We start from the raw sequence: 20754 nt of genomic DNA on the forward strand, positions 1-20754 counted from the left end.
TATAGAGCCTCCATATAGAGCCTCCATATAGAGCCTCTGTATAGAGTCTCCGTATAGAGCCTCCATATAGAGCCTCCATATAGAGTCTCTGTATAGAGCCTCCGTATAGAGCCTCCATATAGAGCCTCCGTATAGAGCCTCTGTATAGTCTCTGTATAGAGCCTCCATATAGAGCCTCCATATAGAGCCTCCGTATAGAGCCTCCGTATAGAGCCTCTGTATAGAGCCTCCGTTTAGAGCCTCCATATAGAGCCTCCATATAGAGCCTCCTCCATATAGAGCCTCCGTATAGAGCCTCCATATAGAGCCTTCATATAGAGTCTCCCTATAGAGCCTCTGTATAGAGCCTCCGTATAGTCTCCATATAGAGCCTCCTCCATATAGAGCCTCCATATAGAGCCTCCTCCATATAGAGCCTCCGTATAGAGCCTCCATATAGAGCCTCCTCCATATAGAGCCTCCATATAGAGCCTCCATATAGAGCCTCCATATAGAGCCTCATCCATATAGAGCCTCCGTATAGAGCCTCCATATAGAGCCTCCATATAGAGCCTCCATATAAAGCCTCCATATAGAGCCTCCTCCATATAGAGCCTCCATATAGAGCCTCCGTATAGAGCCTCCATATATAGAGCCTCCATATAGAGCCTCCATATAGAGCCTCCTCCATATAGAGCCTCCTCCATATAGAGCCTCAGTATAGAGCCTCCATATAGAGCCTCCATATAGAGACTCCATATAGAGCCTCCTCCATATAGAGTCTCCATATAGAGCCTCTGTATAGAGCCTACATAGAGCCTCTGTATAGAGCCTATAGAGCCTCCTCCATATAGAGCCTCCATATAGAGACTCCATATAATGCCTTCATATAGAGCCTCCATATAGAGCCTTCATATAGAGCCTCCATATAGAGCCTTCATATAGAGCTATAGACATTCAGCTGAATTAAATCAACTACATTGCGTTTTTATCACCTTAACTTGATATTGTTTTATTCTATAATAGCTGTTCTTTAAAAATACTGGCATTCGTTCTAACTAATATTCCTGGATAGGCTCATCAGTACGACAATTCTTCAAATAGATATACGTCAATAAACCGTTTCAGTAGCTGGAAATACATTTCCCATAAAGCATTGCGCGGTTAATTTTGACAACTAGCCTATCGAAGACCCCGGATCCGTCACGTGATTTGGCCGGAGTTGTTCCGAGGCTACAGGGAAACACAGCTACGGAGGAACGCGTTTATCTCGGTAAGTAAATCAATTCAGCTTGCAAATGTCTAACATATTTAAGTGTGGATATCCTTCAGAGATAGGGCGAATCGATATCAATAGCTGCAAACAAATGAGGACGAATTGGACTTTTGAAAGCTCTCAGTGGGAGTAGGCCTTCGCTGTTTCCTGGTCTGAACTCTTAGGACCAGATGGTCTGACCCGAAACCAAATGGTCTGACCCGACCAGACCAGGGCAGACTACTTTACTAAGTTTAGCTGAGGGAACTTTGCTGAGGGATCCAGATAGTTAATAAAGATTGACCATAACTGACGTCCCTCGGAAACAGGGAACCGGTCCAGACTGGGCCGGACCACTTTATGAAGGGAATACCAGAATGGTTTCTCCCACGGGCCACACCATGTTCCAATGAAGGCTGCATATCACAGTTATAGTTTATCACAGGTAGACTTCATCACAGGTAGACTTCATCACAGTTATAGTTAATCACAGGTAGACTTCATCACAGTTAGACTTCATCACAGGTAGAGATCACAGTTATAGTTCTTCACAGTTATAGTTCATCACGGGTAGACTTCATAACAGTTAGAACAGTTGTAGGTCATAACAATTATTGTTCATAGCAGTGATAGTTCATAACAGTTATAGGGCATAACAGTTGTAGTTCACAACGAGTCCTTTATCAAGGCATCAATATGATCTTTATTATAACAGATCCGTAGATCTCAGTGTCAGAGGTGGAGCGAGACACCAGCTGTGTTCTTATAGTACTAGTTATGTGCAGTATTGTTCTGTGAGAAAACTGAATGGCTCATTCTAAATAGATTGTATTCAAATTCCCTGGAAACCTTTCTCTGGTTCTATTTGTGTATCGCAGTAGTTCTTCCTGAGCAGTAGACCTTTAGGAGTAGATGAGCAGGCAGCTCGCAACCAAATGGCCTCATCACCGTGATATTAGTCCACCGTTGAACCAGAACACGGCGCTCCTAACCAATGCATGGGAATTCAGTGGGAACGTCTGGACGGGCTGCCTCGACAACATGGGCCTTTAGCTGATCCATGGATCTGGAACCCCATCCCGCCCCTCCCTAAACCAGTTTCCATGATGACGTTCACTACTGGAATATTATGTTTCTTTATTATAAAAGCGATCATACAGGCGAGTCTAGCTGGTAAAGTCTGAGTGGAGCCCTGAGATGGATGATAATCTGGTATGAGAAGTGAGGCTGAGTGGATGATAATCTGGTATGATGTGAGGCTGAGTGGATGTTAATCTGGTATGATGTGAGGCTGAGTGGATGTTAATCTGGTATGATCTGAGGCTGATTGGATGTTAATCTGGTATGATGTGAGGCAGAGTGGATGTTAATCTGGTATGATGTGAGGCTGAGTGGATGTTAATCTGGTATGATGTGAGGCTGATTGGATGTTAATCTGGTATGATGTGAGGCTGAGTGGATGTTAATCTGGTATGATCTGAGGCTGAGTGGATGTTAATCTGGTATGATGTGAGGCTGAGTGGATGTTAATCTGGTATGATGTGAGGCTGAGTGGATGTTAATCTGGTATGATGTGAGGCTGAGTGGATGATAATCTGGTATGATGTGAGGCTGAGTGGATGTTAATCTGGTATGATGTGAGGCTGAGTGGATGTTAATCTGGTATGATGTGAGGCTGAGTGGATGTTACTGGGTAAGGACCTTACCCAGAAGCCCCTCTGCCTTGGAGGAGAGAGGGTGTGGCTGACGTTGGTCACCCTAAAGCCTGCAGACCTCACCTGACAGGTGCACCATAGCTGCTGACCCCCCAAGCCCCGCCCACCAGATCCCTGCTCTTTGACCCTCAAAGGGGTGTGGCCTGTGACCCTCAGAGGGGTGTGGCCTGTGACCCTCAGAGGGGGGGGGGGGGGGGGGGGGGGGGGGTGTGTGTGTGTGTGTGTGTGTGTGTGTGTGTGTGTGTGTGTGTGTGTGTGTGTGTGTGTGTGTGTGTGTGTGTGTGTGTGTGTGTGTGTGTGTGTGTGTGTGTGTGTGTGTGAGAACACGGGTCTCTATGAACAAAGGTGTGTGTTTGTATAAGACCGTTGTATGTGTGAACCCGGATGTGTGTGTATGTGTGTGTATTAACACGGGTGTAGTCCCTGAAAGATCATAAACAATAGTACTACAGCTTTAATATGATATGTACTAGTCTATAGGTTAGTAATAAACCACTCATTATATTATTATACTACTGCAGGTTTAATATTATATGTGTCTATAAACCACTCATACCAGTTACCAACACTGATTATGAGTTACCTTCATCCATAGTGTTATTCGTTTTATAGCGACTTAATCAGCACATTTACATATTGTTGATACTGTGAGCATAATGTTTGTGTGTTGGGGAGGTTGGGTCGATAGGTGAATCATTGTTTTTATGTTGGATCATGATTCAGATGTCTAAGAGGTGTCTTGTTATTGAACCCTGGGAAGGTTCCTGACCAATCAGGATCAAGTATTTAACCATGCTGGACTACACTTCAAGTGATGAATGTCCAATGAAAGAGTAGCTTTGGGTGTTGGCTGACGTTGACAGATTTTTATTGACGGAGTTGACAAAGTAAGACCATTTCATTCTCCGACGCAGTTATGTTTCTCTAAGGAGACATTAGGTCTAGGGTTAGTGATAACTAGAGGCGGCTCGCTCGTCATTTCATCATTGAATAAATCCAAAGTACTTCACCAATGACAGCATATCGATATAACAAAGAGACAGTTAATTGGCCCATAATATTAGTATCTCAACACATGTTCCAGGCGTGTGGTTTTCTCATGTATTTCCTCTCTGTGTACAGTCTTAAAGATGGATCTCTTGGCAGACGTTGCCTTGTTGCCAGGCGAAGAGAGAGTCACCGGTAAGTACACCTGACCCACGTTACACCCTCTTTCAGAGGTCGCCCTATACGAACTTACTACCGGTTCCATTTCCCTCCATCTACCCCTGAGCACATCCCATGATGCTCCAGCCAGTGGAGAGAGCAGGGTTCTAACGCTTCAAGTAGAGAATCAGGATCCTTCCATTCGCTGGAACGGTTCGGGGCATGACTGTATTGTTTGGTTCTCTCATTATATTACAAACAAGACCTGAGATCATCACAGAGCCATCGTATTGTGCTTAGGAATTAATTCTTAACAATGATCAAATCTTCCTCATCCTACTGCTTTTCTCTTCAGACAAGGAGCTCATCTACATCTGTCCCTTCAACGGTGCTCTGAAAGGAAAGGTCTTCATCACCAACTACAGACTCTTCTTCAAGAGCACAGAGGCAGTAAGTTACAGACTCACCCCCATAGCTACGCTAAGACAAAAAATAAAAAATGTAATTAAAATTTGGCACACCGACGGCAGAGTCAACCAGGCAAGGCGACAGCCAGCTCGTCAGGAGCAGTTAGGTCTTACCTGTGTCTTGCTCAGGGACACATCAACATTCAGCTAGCAGGAGCTGGGGATCAAACTAAAAACCTTTCGATTACAAGACAACTGCTCTACCTCCAGAGCTAAGCCGACCCTGCGCTGGTTCAGTGGTCTGACCTGTAGCAACATCTGGACAACCCAAGACCCTGCGCTGGTTCAATGGTCTGACCTGTAGCAACATCTGGACAACCCAAGACCCTGTGCTGGTTCAGTGGTCTGACCTGTAGCAACATCTGGAAAACCCAAGACCCTGCGCTGGTTCAATGGTCTGACCTGTAGCAACATCTGGACCACCCAAGACCCTGTGCCGGTTCAGTGGTCTGACCTGTAGCAACATCTGGACAACACAAGACCCTGTGCTGGTTTAGTGGTCTGACCTGTAGGAACATCTGGACAACACAAGACCCTGCGCTGGTTCAGTGGTCTGGCCTGAAGGAACATCTGGACAACACAAGACCCTGAGCTGGTTCAATGGTCTGACCTGAAGGAACATCTGGACAACAAAAGACCCTGTGCTGGTTCAGTGGTCTGTCCTGTAGAAACATCTGGACAACCCAAGACCCTGCGCTGGTTCAGTGGTCTGACCTGAAGGAACATCTGGACAACCCAAGACCCTGCGCTGGTTCAGTGGTCTGACCTGTAGGAACATCTGGACAGCACAAGACTAGGGATGGGGATCGAAACCCGGTTCTATCAAGGACCCGGTTCCACTTTTTCAAAACCCGAAAATCATTAACGTTTGGGCTTATCGATACCGCTATCGAGTCCCGTCGATCATTTGTTATTTTTTTTGTCCCGTAGGTCCTGTAACGTAATGTTGTGTCCCTCGAGTCGCGTCACGGCAAACATGTAACAAGTAAAACAAGTGAAGTCTGGCGGTTAACTTTGCTCGCGAGGATGGCTGAACGGACGGAAATCATTCATTGTAAAGGGGGGTCACAGCCTCAATGGCCAAGCACATTAGCATTGTGCATCAAATAAAGGCCAAATGCAGTACCTTCGACTGTCTCGTCCGTCTCCTGTCGCACCACAGACGGGCCCGTCTTAATCATCCACTCAAAGTACGAGCGGTAATCACACACAGACATTGTCGCTATAGTCCCGTCAGTTGTAATCGGTAGCATACAAGCTAGTTATCTTAAAAAGTAAATAAAGTTTCAGATGTGCTGCGTGATGTGTTGAGGTTGGCTCAGTAAAACGACGGTTATCATGATGAGTTCAAATGTAACATAGAGAAACGGTAAATTTAGTTTTTGGTGAGAAACATGAGTAATTCTGTGTTACTAATACAATTGTATAGTGCTCTAATCATTTTAGTATATATAATTAAAACTGCTGATCTCAATATTTATTAACAATTACATATTTAATTTAAAATACAATTATTTATTTCCTAAATATTTTCCTCATCACTAAAAACGCGTCGTATTTCCACCAATTAATAGAAAAGTATCGATAGTGGTATCGATAAAGACTCAGACCAAAACAAATTGATGTGTGTGTGTGTGTGTGTGTGTAGGAGGCGTTGACCCTGGACGTCCCGCTGGGGGTCATCAGTCGGGTGGAGAAGATGGGCGGAGCCTCCAGCAGAGGAGAGAACTCATACGGTCTGGACATCACCTGCAAGGTACAGAGCCTCCAGCCTCATGCTGCTGTGATATAGAGCTCTAAGGTCTGACAGGGCCTCATGCTGTGATATAGAGCTCCAAGGTCTGACAGGGCCTCATGCTGTGATATAGAGCTCTAAGGTCTGACAGGGCCTCATGCTGTGATATAGAGCTCTAAGGTCTGACAGGGCCTCATGCTGTGATATAGAGCTCTAAGGTCTGACAGGGCCTCATGCTGTGATATAGAGCTCTAAGGTCTGACAGGGCCTCATGCTGTGATATAGAGCTCTAAGGTCTGACAGGCCCTCATGCTGTGATATAGAGCTCTAAGGTCTGACAGGGCCTCATGCTGTGATATAGAGCTCTAAGGTCTGACAGGGCCTCATGCTGTGATATAGAGCTCTAAGGTCTGACAGGGCCTCATGCTGTGATATAGAGCTCTAAGGTCTGACAGGGCCTCATGCTGTGATATAGAGCTCTAAGGTCTGACAGGCCCTCATGCTGTGATATAGAGCTCTAAGGTCTGACAGGGCCTCATGCTGTGATATAGAGCTCTAAGGTCTGACAGGGCCTCATGCTGTGATATAGAGCTCTAAGGTCTGACAGGGCCTCATGCTGTGATATAGAGCTCTAAGGTCTGACAGGGCCTCATGCTGTGATATAGAGCTCTAAGGTCTGACAGGGCCTCATGCTGTGATATAGAGCTCTAAGGTCTGACAGGGCCTCATGCTGTGATATAGAGCTCTAAGGTCTGACAGGGCCTCATGCTGTGATATAGAGCTCTAAGGTCTGACAGGGCCTCATGCTGTGATATAGAGCTCTAAGGTCTGACAGGGCCTCATGCTGTGATATAGAGCTCTAAGGTCTGACAGGGCCTCATGCTGTGATATAGAGCTCTAAGGTCTGACAGGGCCTCCAGCCTCATGCTGTTACCTATCACCTTTAATATTAAATGTCAGCTCTTTACTCGTACCTACAGCACCTTTTAAGGGGGATGCTCAGAGCATTAAGGAGATCCTTCTAGACCAGTGAGTCTTGAGGGACTTCTGCTGATCGGTGCTACACCACTCAGGAGGAAAGCCAGGAAGCAGTCCGTACCGAGTCCTGATCAGTTTGTTAGTCCCCTCAATGGAGCTGATAGTCGCATGGCGCTGACTTTAACCACTTGGTGAATCCTACTCAGAACGTGACTTTAACCACTTGGTGAATCCTCCTCAGAACGTGACTTTAACCACTTGGTGAATCCTACTCAGAACGTGACTTTAACCACTTGGTGAATCCTCCTCAGAACGTGACTTTAACCACTTGGTGAATCCTCCTCAGAAGGTGACTTTAACCACTTGGTGAATCCTACTCAGAAGGTGACTTTAACCACTTGGTGAATCCTCCTCAGAACGTGACTTTAACCACTTGGTGAATCCTCCTCAGGACGTGACTTAAACCACTTGGTGAATCCTCCTCAGAACGTGACTTAAACCACTTGGTGAATCCTCCTCAGAACGTGACTTTAACCACTTGGTGAATCCTCCTCAGAACGTGACTTTAACCACTTGGTGAATCCTCCTCAGAACGTGACTTTAACCACTTGGTGAATCCTCCTCAGGACGTGACTTTAACCACTTGGTGAATCCTCCTCAGGACGTGACTTTAACCACTTGGTGAATCCTCCTCAGGACGTGACTTTAACCACTTGGTGAATCCTCCTCAGGACGTGACTTTAACCACTTGGTGAATCCTCCTCAGGACGTGACTTTAACCACTTGGTGAATCCTCCTCAGAACGTGACTTTAACCACTTGGTGAATCCTCCTCAGAACGTGACTTTAACCACTTGGTGAATCCTCCTCAGAACGTGACTTTAACCACTTGGTGAATCCTCCTCAGAACGTGACTTTAACCACTTGGTGAATCCTCCTCAGAACGTGACTTTAACCACTTGGTGAATCCTCCTCAGAACGTGACTTTAACCACTTGGTGAATCCTCCTCAGAACGTGACTTTAACCACTTGGTGAATCCTCCTCAGAACGTGACTTTAACCACTTGGTGAATCCTCCTCAGAACGTGACTTTAACCACTTGGTGAATCCTCCTCAGGACATGAGGAGCCTCCGGTTCGCCCTGAAACAAGAAGGACACAGTAGACGAGATATCTTCGAGATCCTGTCAAAATACGCCTTCCCTCTGTCACACGGCCAGGTAGGACACATGTTACCTCTATGTTACCTTCAGGTAGGACACATGTTACCTCTATGTTACCTTCAGGTAGGACACATGTTACCTCTATGTTACCTTCAGGTAGGACACATGTTACCTCTATGTTACCTTCAGGTAGGACACATGTTACCTCTATGTTACCTTCAGGTAGGACACATGTTACCTCTATGTTACCTTCAGGTAGGACACATGTTACCTCCATTTTACCTTCAGGTCGGACACATGTTACCTCTATGTTACCTTCAGGTAGGACACATGTTACCTCTATGTTACCTTCAGGTAGGACACATGTTACCTCTATGTTACCGTCAGGTAGGACACATGTTACCTCTATGTTACCGTCAGGTAGGACACATGTTACCTCTATGTTACCTTCAGGTAGGACACATGTTACCTCTATGTTACCTTCAGGTAGGACACATGTTACCTTCAGGTAGGACACATGTTACCTCTATGTTACCTTCAGGTAGGACACATGTTACCTCTATGTTACCTTCAGGTAGGACACATGTTACCTCTATGTTACCTTCAGGTAGGACACATGTTACCTCTATGTTACCTTTAGGACACACGCGTGTGATCAAAGTAAAGTAAGCGTGTGATCAAAGTAAAGTAAGAGTGTGATTAAAGTAAAGTAAGCTGTGTGATTAATGTAAAGTAAAGCGTGTGATTAAAGTAAGGTAAAGTTAAGCGTGTGATTAAAGTAAAGTAAGGCGTGTGTTTAAAGTAAAGCAAGCCGTTTGATTAGGCAAGGCAAGGCAAGGCAACTTTATTTATATGGCACTTTTCATACACAAGGCAGACTCAAAGTGCTTAAAGTAAAGTAAGCCGTGTGATTAAAGTAAGGTAAAGTTAGGCGTGTGATTAAAGTAAAGTAAGCCGTGTGATTAAAGTAAGGTAAAGTTAGGCGTGTGATTAAAGTAAAGTAAGCCTTGTGATTAAAGTAAGGTAAAGTTAGGCGTGTGATTAAAGTAAAGTAAGCCGTGTGATTAAAGTAAGGTAAAGCAAGGCGTGTGACTATAGTAATGTAGGACTGAGGGATCGACGTTCTCCTCTGGTTGAAGGAACATGTTGGGTCCAGACTCCAACGACCCACCTCACTGTGTTGTCATAGATCTTATATCTAAGATCAGGATATAAGCCCTCAACTGTTAATTATTAGCTGGTTAATCTCCATGACCACTGATGACACTTTTGTTAATGTTTCTAATTGATGTAATATTGTCTCAACTGTTCTCTGTGATCCCCTGGGCCAGCCGCTGTTCTCCTACCTGAGCCAGGAGAAGTACGAGGAGAACGGCTGGAGCATCTACAAACCCTTAGAAGAGTTCAGACGCCAGGTGAGTGGAACACCTGAACACGGACCAGAACCTCTCGCCTCCTCCCTACCAGAACCCCTCGTCTCCTCCCTACCAGAACCTCTCCCCTCCTCCCTACCAGAACCTCTCCCCTCCTCCCTACCAGAACCTCTCGCCTCCTCCCTACCAGAACCTCTCGCCTCCTCCCTACCAGAACCTCTCGTCTCCTCCCTACCAGAACCTCTCGTCTCCTTCCTACCAGAACCTCTCGTCTCCTTCCTACCAGAACCTCTCGTCTCCTCCCTACCAGAACCTCTCGCCTCCTCCCTACCAGAACCTCTCGTCTCCTTCCTACCAGAACCTCTCGTCTCCTTCCTACCAAACCTCTCGTCTCCTTCCTACCAGAACCTCTCGTCTCCTCCCTACTAGAACCTCTCGTCTCCTTCCTACCAGAACCTCTCGTCTCCTCCCTACCAGAACCTCTCGTCTCCTTCCTACCAGAACATCATGTGACACCATGTGACTGACACCTTGTGACTGACATCATGTGACTGACATCATGTGACTGACATCATGTGACTGACACCATGTGGGGCCACTTCTGATTGATGCGTTCCCCCCCCCCCCCCCAGGGCCTGCCTAATGAAAGGTGGCGAATCACCTTCATCAACAAGAACTACGAGCTGTGTGACACCTACCCCACCATCCTGGCCGTGCCGTACCGGGCCAGCGAGGAGGACCTGAAGAGGGTGGCCGCCTTCAGGTCCAGGGGCCGCATCCCGGTGAGGGGTCCCTAGATAGCCTCCAGCTAGCCGCTGCTGCTCTAGCGCTGTGTTCCCCCCGTTAGCCTCCAGCTAGCCGCTGCTGCTCTAGCGCTGTGTTCCCCCCGTTAGCCTCCAGCTAGCTGCTGCTCTAACGCTGTGTTCCCCCCGTTAGCCTCCAGCTAGCTGCTGCTCTAGCGCTGTGTTCCCCCCGTTAGCCTCCAGCTAGCTGCTGCTCTAGCGCTGTGTTCCCCCCGTTAGCCTCCAGCTAGCTGCTGCTCTAGCGCTGTGTTCCCCCCGTTAGCCTCCAGCTAGCTGCTGCTCTAGCGCTGTGTTCCCCCCGTTAGCCTCCAGCTAGCTGCTGCTCTAGCGCTGTGTTCCCCCCGTTAGCCTCCAGCTAGCTGCTGCTCTAGCGCTGTGTTCCCCCCGTTAGCCTCCAGATAGCTGCTGCTCTAGCGCTGTGTTCCCCCCGTTAGCCTCCAGCTAGCTGCTGCTCTAGCGCTGTGTTCCCCCCGTTAGCCTCCCGCTAGCTGCTGATAATCTAGCGCTGTGTTCCCCCCGTTAGCCTCCCACTAGCTGCTGATAATCTAGCGCTGTGTGTCCCCAGGTGCTGTCGTGGATCCAGAGGGACAACCAGGCCGCCATCGCCCGCTGCAGCCAGCCTCTGGTGGGCATGTCAGGCAAGAGGAACAAGGACGACGAGCGCTACCTGGAGCTCCTGCGCGAGACTAACGGCACGCCCAAGCTCACCATCTTCGATGCTCGGCCCAGTGTCAACGCTGTGGCCAACAAGGTCAGGACTCAGAGACCTTCTAGAACAGGGTTCAGCCAACCAGGTCAGGACTCCAGAGACCTTCTATAACAGGGTTCAGCCAACCAGGTCAGGACTCCAGAGACCTTCTAGAACAGGGTCCAGCCAACCAGGTCAGGACTCCAGAGACCTTCTAGAACAGGGTTCAGCCAACCAGGTCAGGACTCCAGAGACCTTCTAGAACAGGGTCCAGCCAACCAGGTCAGGACTCCAGAGACCTTCTAGACCAGGGTTCAACCAACAAGGTCAGCACTCAGCGTGATGCCTTCTAGAAGGGGTCATGAAGTCTCCTTTATACCAACACATCAGTGTGGTTCTGTCTCCAGGCTCCTCTAAAGTCTGGTTGTGTCTCCAGGCTCCTCTATAGTGTGGTTGTGTCTCCAGGCTCCTCTAAAGTCTGGTTCTGTCTCCAGGCCCTTCTAAAGTGTGGTTTTATCTCCAGGTTCCTCTAAAGTGTGGTTCTGTCTCCAGGTTCCTCTAAAGTGTGGTTCTATCTCCATGGTCTCCAGGCTACAGGGGGCGGCTATGAGGGAGATGAATACCAGAATGCAGAACTCATCTTCCTGGACATCCACAACATCCACGTGATGCGGGAGTCCCTGAAGAAGCTCCGGGACATCGTGTACCCCACGGTGGAGGAGTCCCACTGGCTGTCCAGCCTGGAGTCCACCCACTGGCTGGAGCACATCAAGGTGAGCACCTCCTTACACCTGGAGCTCATCAAGGTGAGCACCTCCTTACACCTGGAGCACATCAAGGTGAGCACCTCCTTACACCTGGAGCACATCAAGGTGAGCACCTCCTTACACCTGGAGCACATCAAGGTGAGCACATCCTTACACCTGGAGCACATCATCAATTCTAGAGAGAACTTAGGTCTTGTTCTGTGACTTCAAGTCTCTGGTAGGTCCTTGAAGTCCTACCAGAGCTTTAAGTAGAGCTCACATCACCTGGTCTGAGTTCAAGGCTCTGGAGGTCTCCATTGAGTAGAGCTCACATCACCTGGTCTGAGTTCAAGGCTCTGGAGGTCTCCATTGAGTAGAGCTCACATCACGTGGTCTGATTCAAGGCTCTGGAGGTCTCCATTGAGTAGAGCTCACATCACGTGGTCTGATTCAAGGCTCTGGAGGTCTCCATTGAGTAGAGCTCACATCACGTGGTCTGATTCAAGGCTCTGGAGGTCTCCATTGAGTAGAGCTCACATCACGTGGAGGCTGAAGCCTGCCTGTCTCCCTCAGCTGGTGTTAGCGGGAGCTATCCGTGTAGCAGACAAGGTGTCGGGAGGGAAGTCTGTGGTCCTGCACTGCAGCGACGGCTGGGACCGCACGGCCCAGCTCAGCTCCCTGGCCATGCTCATGTTGGACAGCCACTACCGCACTCTCAGGGGATTCGAGGTTGGTCAAACTCTGCTCACCAAATGAGCTGATACATTGGCAACAATGTTATAATGAAATATGAAATATAATGTTTCAATATAATGAAAAGTGAATGGGGCAAAAGAACACTCAAATCAAAGACTCCAAACCTGTGCCGTGTTCTAATACCCGTACTGTCCCTACTTACTAGCCAAATTTTAAGTACGTAGTACGTTCCAATTCAGATCTGGCGAAAATAAGTATACTTAAATCTCGCCGTACTCAACGGCAGCCATCTTAGCTACGTAGCGGAAGAGGCGGAGCCAGGCTGAGACAAAGTCAGCACATTTTCCACATAGCCTGCATTAATAGTCATTTTGTAGTTTTTATAGTTGCTAGGCGTACAGAGTTCACCGTTCAAAGCGGGATGTTTATTGCGGGGGAGGAGCCACGGCGGCAGTCGTGATCGTAATTTCCGGTCAGTGCACCACAGAGTATTCGATTTGGAACAGCACTCGCCTCTGGAAAATGAACGTAGTAGATAGTGCGGATAGTATACTTCCTTTAAGTATACTCATGGAAGTACGGGTATTGGAACACGGCCCTGAACACCTGATGAATGTCAGATGCAGCAGGAAGTCTGGAGGTCTAAAGAGCTTTGTCCCCTGTCACCCCAGCAGTCGGGGGGGGGGTGGTGTGTGTGTGTGTGTGTGTGTGTGTGTGTGTGTGTGTGTGTGTGTGTGTGTGTGTGTGTGTGTGTGTGTGTGTGTGTGTGTGTGTGTGTGTGTGTGTGTGTGTGTGTGTGTGTGTGTGTGTGTGTGTGTGTGTGTGTGTGTGATTTCAGTAAACATTTATCTTCTTATTTTAATCTGTTAAGGTACTGATTGAGAAGGAATGGCTAAGTTTTGGCCACAAGTTTGCCTCAGTAAGTATATCCTATCTGAATCAGTTTATAATTAATGTGTGGAAGTAATGGGACATATTTATTAGCTCTATTCTTGATGTATGTTCCAGAGGCTGTTTTCTAGACGTGTATTGTAGACTCTAGAATACACATCTAGAAAACCGCCTCTGGAACATACATCAAGAATAGAGCTGTATTCTAGATGTGTATTCTAGGAGCTGTATTCTAGATGTGTATTCTAGGAGCTGTATTCTAGATGTGTATTCTAGGAGCTGTATTCTAGATGTGTATTAGAGGAGCTGTATTCTAGATGTATATTCTAGATCTGCCTTCTGGTCCTGCTCTACAGAGAATAGGTCACGGAGACAAGAACCATGCAGACCAGGACCGGTCGCCCATCTTCGTCCAGTTCATCGACTGCGTGTGGCAGATGACCAAACAGGTAGTCCTGTTGGTTCCTGTTCATGGTAATGTTAGTGTTGATATGTTAAAGTGTTGAATGAATGCTGAGCAGCAGACCTCCTCTCCAGTTCCCCACAGCCTTCGAGTTCAACGAGCGGCTGTTGGCCACCGTCCTGGAGCACCTCTACAGCTGTCGCTTCGGGACCTTCCTGTTCAACTGTGAGAGCATGCGGGAACTGAACGTAGGTACCCCCTACCCCGCTGAAGGTAGGGTTACCGTAGGCCCCCCCGCTGACCGTAGGCCCCCCCGCTGACCGTAGGCCCCCCCCGCTGACCGTAGGCCCCCCCCGCTCAGCGTAGGCCCCCCCGCTGAACGTAGGTAACGCGTCAGGAGTCATGATACCAGTGTGTGTGTTGAGTGGTTGTCATGGTACCAGTGTGTGTGTTGAGGGGTCGTCATGGTACCAGTGTGTGTTAAGTGGTCGTCATGGTACCAGTGTGTGTGTTGAGTGGTCGTCATGGTACCAGTGTGTGTGTTGAGTAGGGCTGTAACGATACGCGTATCGAAATCAAAATCGCGACACTCAAAGCCACGAACCTGTCTCGCGGTGTGAGAAGGCAGAAGCGTGATATGACCTTTCTAACTCTCCGGTCAAATTGTCAGATTGAAATGTGCTAATAATCTGTCTAAATAATAGTCTGCTGACAGCGCTCCTCTTATCGATGCCGTAAGTCTGCGACGAGATGCCCTCTCTGTGATGACAGCTCTCCGTGGCTACGGAGGATTGCATTTCTCCACAGCCGTCGAAGTCCTCATATGCGATATGAACGACATTTATCCAGAGTGGGCCAAGCGCGAAAAATATTGCCTCTGTGATCCTGTCTCTATTGTTTTGTGTGATTTGACTGGCAGTTGGTCTGCTTATGTCGGAATGAAGCGGCCACCGATTATTGACAGAATGGGTACTTTATTCTACCGGACTCGTTCGCTTCTTCACTAGACTCACACGCTACCGCTCGCTCTCCTCGCTCGTCCACTCACTCGCTGACGTCACTCAGACACGCATACGCACACTGCCAATCTCGCGCACAAACATATGCTACTCGTAACACACTGCGTCGTTATTGCGACGTTCATGTTAGACGTTCATGTTTTTCCCCATCTATTGAAAGTTAGGCTATTAAACATGTTGCATTCTATACGGCCTGATTATGTCATTATTTTAGCAAAATAGCCTAATATGAAGCGCTAATAAGGATATTTGACTAAACCAACCAAACAGTTGAGGGTTTTTTGCCTACCAGCAAAAAGCATCCTCCAACTGCAATCTTTGGTTATTTCTTTATTAATTTAGCTATACTTTAATAGTATTTTTTCTGTTCAAATCTGTTCAGTGTTCCAAATTATTTGTTATTAAATGTTACATAAAGTTAATTGGTATATAAGTGTTGTTTAAATAAAATGCTTTTTAAATAAAAAAAAATCGTGGGATGTATCGAACCGTGGGTCAAAAAAATCATGATGCAAACCGAATCGTGAGTTTCTGTATTGTTACAGCCCTAGTGTTGAGTGGTCGTCATGGTACCAGTGTGTGTGTTGAGTGGTCGTCATTGCACCAGTGTGTGTTGAGTGGTTGTCATGGTACCAGTGTGTGATGAGTGGTTGTCATGGTACCAGTGTGTGTGTTGAGTGTTCGTCATGGTACCAGTGTGTGTGTGTGTTGAGTGGTTGTCATGGTACCAGTGTGTGTGTTGAGTCGTTGTCATGGTACCAGTGTGTGTTGAGTGGTCGTCATGGTACCAGTGTGTGTTGAGTGGTCGTCATGGTACCAGTGTGTGTTGAGGGGTCGTCATGGTACCAGTGTGTGTTGAGTGGTCGTCATGGTACCAGTGTGTGTTGAGTGGTCGTCATGGTACCAGTGTGTGTGTTTAGTGGTCGTCATGGTACCAGTGTGTGTTGAGGGGTCGTCATGGTACCAGTGTGTGTTGAGGGGTCGTCATGGTACCAGTGGGTGTGTTGAGTGGTCGTCATGGCACCAGTGTGTGTTGAGTGGTTGTCATGGTACCAGTGTGTGATGAGGGGTTGTCATGGTACCAGTGTGTGTGTTGAGTGGTCGTCATGGCACCAGTGTGTGTTGAGTGGTTGTCATGGTACCAGTGTGTGATGAGTGGTTGTCATGGTACCAGTGTGTGTGTGTGTTGAGTCGTTGTCATGGTACCAGTGTGTGTTGAGTGGTCGTCATGGTACCAGTGTGTGTGTTGAGTGGTCGTCATGGCACCCCCCTGATCTTCTCCTCTGGTGGTGCAGGAGGTGCGCTCCAAGACGGTGTCTCTGTGGTCGTACGTCCACAGCAGCAGCACTCGCTACCTGAACCCCTTCTACACGCCTGAGTCGGGCCGCGTGCTCTACCCCGTGGCCAGCATGCGCCACCTGGAGCTCTGGGTGTCCTACTACATCCGCTGGAACCCCCGCATCCGCCAGCAGGTACACCTGACCCTGACCCTCACCCTGACCCTGACCCTCACCCTGACCCTGACCCTCACCCTGACCCTCACCCTCACCCTGACCCTCACCCTCACCCTGACCCTCACCCTAACCCTCACCTTGACCCTCAACCTGACCCTGACCCTCACCCTCACCTTGACCCTGACCCTGACCTTGACCCTCACCCTGACCCTCACCCTCAACCTCACCCTGACCCTCACCCTGACCCTCACCCTAACCCTCACCTTGACCCTCAACCTGACCCTGACCCTCACCCTCACCTTGACCCTGACCCTCACCCTCACCTTGACCCTGACCCTCACCTTGACCCTGACCCTCACCCTGACCCTCACCCTCAACCTCACCCTGACCCTCACCCTGACCCTCACCCTAACCCTCACCTTGACCCTCAACCTGACCCTGACCCTCACCTTGACCTTGACCCTGACCCTCACCCTCACCTTGACCCTGACCCTGACCCTCACCTTGACCCTGACCCTCACCCTGACCCTCACCCTCACCCTGACCCTGACCCTGACCCTAACAGGAGCTATAATTCCTATATTATCATATTATCTCTGAATATATATAATATATTGATCATGTATGTCTATGTGTGAACTGGTGGTGCTGCAGCAGCAGAGTCCGGTGGAGCAGCGCTACAAGGAGCTGCTGGTGTTGAGGGACGAGTACCTGAGGAAGCTGGAGGAGCTGAGCCCCTCTCCTCCCTCCACCCACATGACCTCCCCCGCCCCGCCCGGCCCGGCCCCCACCACCCAGCAGTTCACCCATCTGCACACCCCCTTCTAGGCCCCGCCTCCAGCCCTTCTGGCCCCGCCTCCACCCCAGGCCTAGGCCCCGCCCCTTCTGCCCTGCACTCTAGTGCCCAACTTACACACGCACACACATGCACACACACGCAGAATGCCATTTGGGTCAATATTAAAAATGAAATTAGGAAATAAGTAATCGGCTGAAAAATAGATATGTATATAAATGTAAAAAAATTTAAACTTGGAATAACATCATTAAATATATTTTCATCTTTATATTTTTTACAATAGTAGCAGTGTTTGTTTTGAGTTTTATTAAAAATATATATTTTTATGCTTAATATGATGGAGTCACCTGATGCTCACATGGTCACGATGGTCCCTGGTCACGATGGTCCCTGGTCACGATGGTCCATGATGGTCCCTGGTCTCGATGGTCTCTGGTCACGATGGTCCCTGGTCTCAATGGTCCATGATGGTCACTGGACACGATGGTCCCTGGTCTCGATGGTCCCTGGTCACGATGGTCCCTGGTCACGATGGTCCATGATGGTCCATGATGGTCCCTGGTCTCGATGGTCCTTGGTCTCGATGGTCCCTGGCCTCGATGGTCCCTGGTCACGATGGTCCATGATGGTCCCTGGTCACGATGGTCCATGTTGGTCACGATGGTCCCTGGTCTTGATGGTCCATGATGGTCCCTGGTCTCGATGGTCCCTGGTCTCGATGGTTCCTGGTGGTGTTTGACGCTCCACAGAGGGGTTGGGTCCTCCAGGTGTTTCTTACCCTCTCACCTCCAGGACCAACGCACCAGGTCTTAAAGATCTGTATTGAATTCTTCATTTAATGTTGGCTTTACTGACTAACAAAGATCAAAAATATCTCAATCAATATGTTTAGATGGTAAGAATAAAAGTCTTCAAAGAGATCAAATAGTTTAGAAAGTGTAATCTGTGAATCAGAATAAAGGTCTACGTAGAATCATATAATTACTGTTTTCAATTTCAGTAGGACATATTTATTATTTACACAAATGGCATTTCATACAAACACAATCCTAGAATAAAATGTATATAGCCTATATTTGTGGATAACCTAATATGGTATTTGATCAGCTCCTCTATTAGATTATACCTAATGATGGAGATTATTATGCAAAGACTCTCAGCCTTCACTTTTAACTCAACAGAGTACTGCCTTATGGGAGGGCATCGACTGGCCAATCAGAGCCCTGTGTGCGTGTGTGTGTGTGTGTGTGTGTGTGTGTGTGACTGACTGCTTGTGTACTGCTATGTCTAAATTAGGGGAATAGTATGGGATGTTTTGCTTCTAATAGTGTTCAGGGAATGTTTTTTTTTTGTTGAGTACAAAGAAAGTTAAAGTTTAGTGTTAGACTTAACTTTTATTGTTCATATTTATATTTCTCTAAATCGATGTGTTCACAAACTGAATCATTCTCTGTAAATGATGAACATCTGACGATGAGCTGTGGAGCTCAAAATAACCTGGTTAACAATTAGATTCTTCAGAAACGCCATATGCATAGAAGGTAGAGAAAATAATGAAACTCCTGTGAGTTGGTTGGTGACTGCTCTAATTTAATTAGTACATAGACCTTTTGAAGGACTTTTGTAATTAAATTACAAATGTTCCCATCTTTCACTATAAGGGAAAAAATAGATCATCCTTCAGGACAATGTGAGAATCAGATCATTCAGTTTAATCTGATGATTCAGTTGAATCGGAATCATCAGATGAATCCATGTCTATCATCTGATTCTAACATGAGGGTCAGATAGTTATTTGCAGGGCGAAGAAAGATTACCATTTTGTAATTTATGTTTTATATTTGGATGTTATTGTTTTAAAAATGCTAATACATATTTTGGACTATATTGGATTATATACACTTTATTTAAATTTATTTGTGATTTTCTACTGATTTCCTTATTCCTCTTGCTGTGTGTGTGTGTGTGTGTGTGTGTGTGTGTGTGTGTGTGTGTGTGTGTGTGTGTGTGTGTGTGTGTGTGTGTGTGTGTGTGTGTGTGTGTGTGTGTGTGTGTGTGTGTGTGGTTACTGTAGAAATTTGGGAAATCGTATCATTTCCATTTGTAATGGGGGAATAACAATGTATATTTTCTGGGTATTACCTGCATACTGTACACGAGCACCTCAAAGGACCGCCCCCTGGTGGACTGGAGTCAGAGAGATTGTAATTTGCCTCCTTCCCAAATTAGAGTATTTTTATACCTTCTCTGGTTCAGTCCGCTAAAACAGCCTTCATGAAATTAGCCCCCACACAGACCTCAGCTATGGTTTATAGTTGTGGTTCATAGCTATGGTATATAATTATGGTCACAGATATAAAAGGGTTCTCTAAGTTCTACAGGGGTTTGATCTCACTCACGCCTCGGTTTGTCCCCAGGATCTCTGTCTCTGACCGGTTACAGGGCTCCGTAACCCGTCTAGTAGTTAGCCATGTTTACTGCTAACCAGTCGTCGTTGAAGAGGATTATCGAGACTCCCTGGCCCAGTGCTCAGCCTGTTGAAGCACTCCTTCCGCTCTTTAAAGGGACCCTTTTCTATCCAAACAGCAGCCGTCGGTAGAGGGGCCCAACACACAAGTGTTACAGGGAGATCAGAATCTATTCTGTGTATCTTTTACTTTGTACAAAGTAACAATTTTGTAATTACCTCAAACTCATTTTTACTGTCTAAGTTCAATTACTGTAAAATATTATTTCACTTAGTGTAACATTTGACCGAAAGAAAATAAAGTAATGAAATGTCAGTTTGAAATGTGTGTTTAATGTTGATTTCGATGTTTTTAATTTGGTTGCCTTATTGTAACTGCTTTAGATGATTTATTTTAATGGTGCTGTAGATTACATGCAAGTTATTGTTTGAATGTTTTATGGTATCAGTGAAATGCTCTGAAGTCTGGTTCTGTTATGCTCCGCCTTTCTGTGTGAGACCGCCCCCGCTCATTTCTGACCGTTCAGGACATCTCTTCCGTGATTGGCTAAGGAAGGAAGTTCACATCACCTGTCAATCACAGGTGAGTAGGGTGGGAATATTCTTTGGATATTTAGTTTCAAAATGTTGCTCTCTTCTGCAGTCTACATCTATGAACAGTGAACCCACTCAGGTCAGAACCCACTCTGAGGTCAGAACCCACTCTGTATGAACAGTGACACCACTCTGAGGTCAGAACCCACTCTGAGGTCAGAACCCACTCTGGGGTCAGAACCCACTCCTCTGTATGAACAGTGACAGCACTCTGAGGTCAGAACCCACTCTGAGGTCAGAACCCACTCTGTATGAACAGTGACACCACTCTGAGGTCAGAACCCACTCTGGGTTCAGAACCCACTCCTCTGTATGAACAGTGACAGCACTCTGAGGTCAGAACCCACTCTGAGGTCAGAACCCTCTCCTCTGTATGAACAGTGAC

General features: G+C 47.3%; 1 protein-coding gene across 1 annotated transcript; it reads left to right on the forward strand.

Moving 5' to 3' along the window:
- The first annotated feature begins 1179 nt into the window (after window positions 1–1179).
- mtm1 (myotubularin 1) lies at window positions 1180–20499 on the forward strand. The gene is made up of 15 exons (XM_056575580.1): window positions 1180–1252; window positions 4072–4131; window positions 4451–4545; window positions 6211–6318; window positions 8392–8493; window positions 9768–9851; window positions 10442–10591; window positions 11178–11363; window positions 11891–12073; window positions 12620–12775; window positions 13614–13661; window positions 13990–14082; window positions 14171–14284; window positions 16351–16527; window positions 17164–20499. The coding sequence occupies exons 2-15, from the start codon at window positions 4080–4082 to the stop codon at window positions 17335–17337; spliced, it is 1722 nt and encodes a 573-aa protein (XP_056431555.1). The 5' UTR covers window positions 1180–1252; window positions 4072–4079; the 3' UTR covers window positions 17338–20499.
- The last annotated feature ends 255 nt before the right edge of the window (window positions 20500–20754 follow it).

The sequence above is a fragment of the Gadus chalcogrammus genome, chromosome 17, assembly GCF_026213295.1.
Source record: "Gadus chalcogrammus isolate NIFS_2021 chromosome 17, NIFS_Gcha_1.0, whole genome shotgun sequence".
Taxonomy (NCBI): domain Eukaryota; kingdom Metazoa; phylum Chordata; class Actinopteri; order Gadiformes; family Gadidae; genus Gadus; species Gadus chalcogrammus.

What these genes read in the sequence shown, in the direction of transcription:
- mtm1 (XM_056575580.1), top strand. Translation starts at nt 4,080, where the DNA reads ATGGATCTCTTGGCAGACGTTGCCTTGTTGCCAGGCGAAGAGAGAGTC. An exon ending in AGGCGAAGAGAGAGTCACCG is followed by an intron (nt 4,132 to 4,450) that starts GTAAGTACACCT and finishes TTTTCTCTTCAG; the next exon opens with ACAAGGAGCTCATCTACATC. An exon ending in TTGGCCACAAGTTTGCCTCA is followed by an intron (nt 13,662 to 13,989) that starts GTAAGTATATCC and finishes CCTGCTCTACAG; the next exon opens with AGAATAGGTCACGGAGACAA.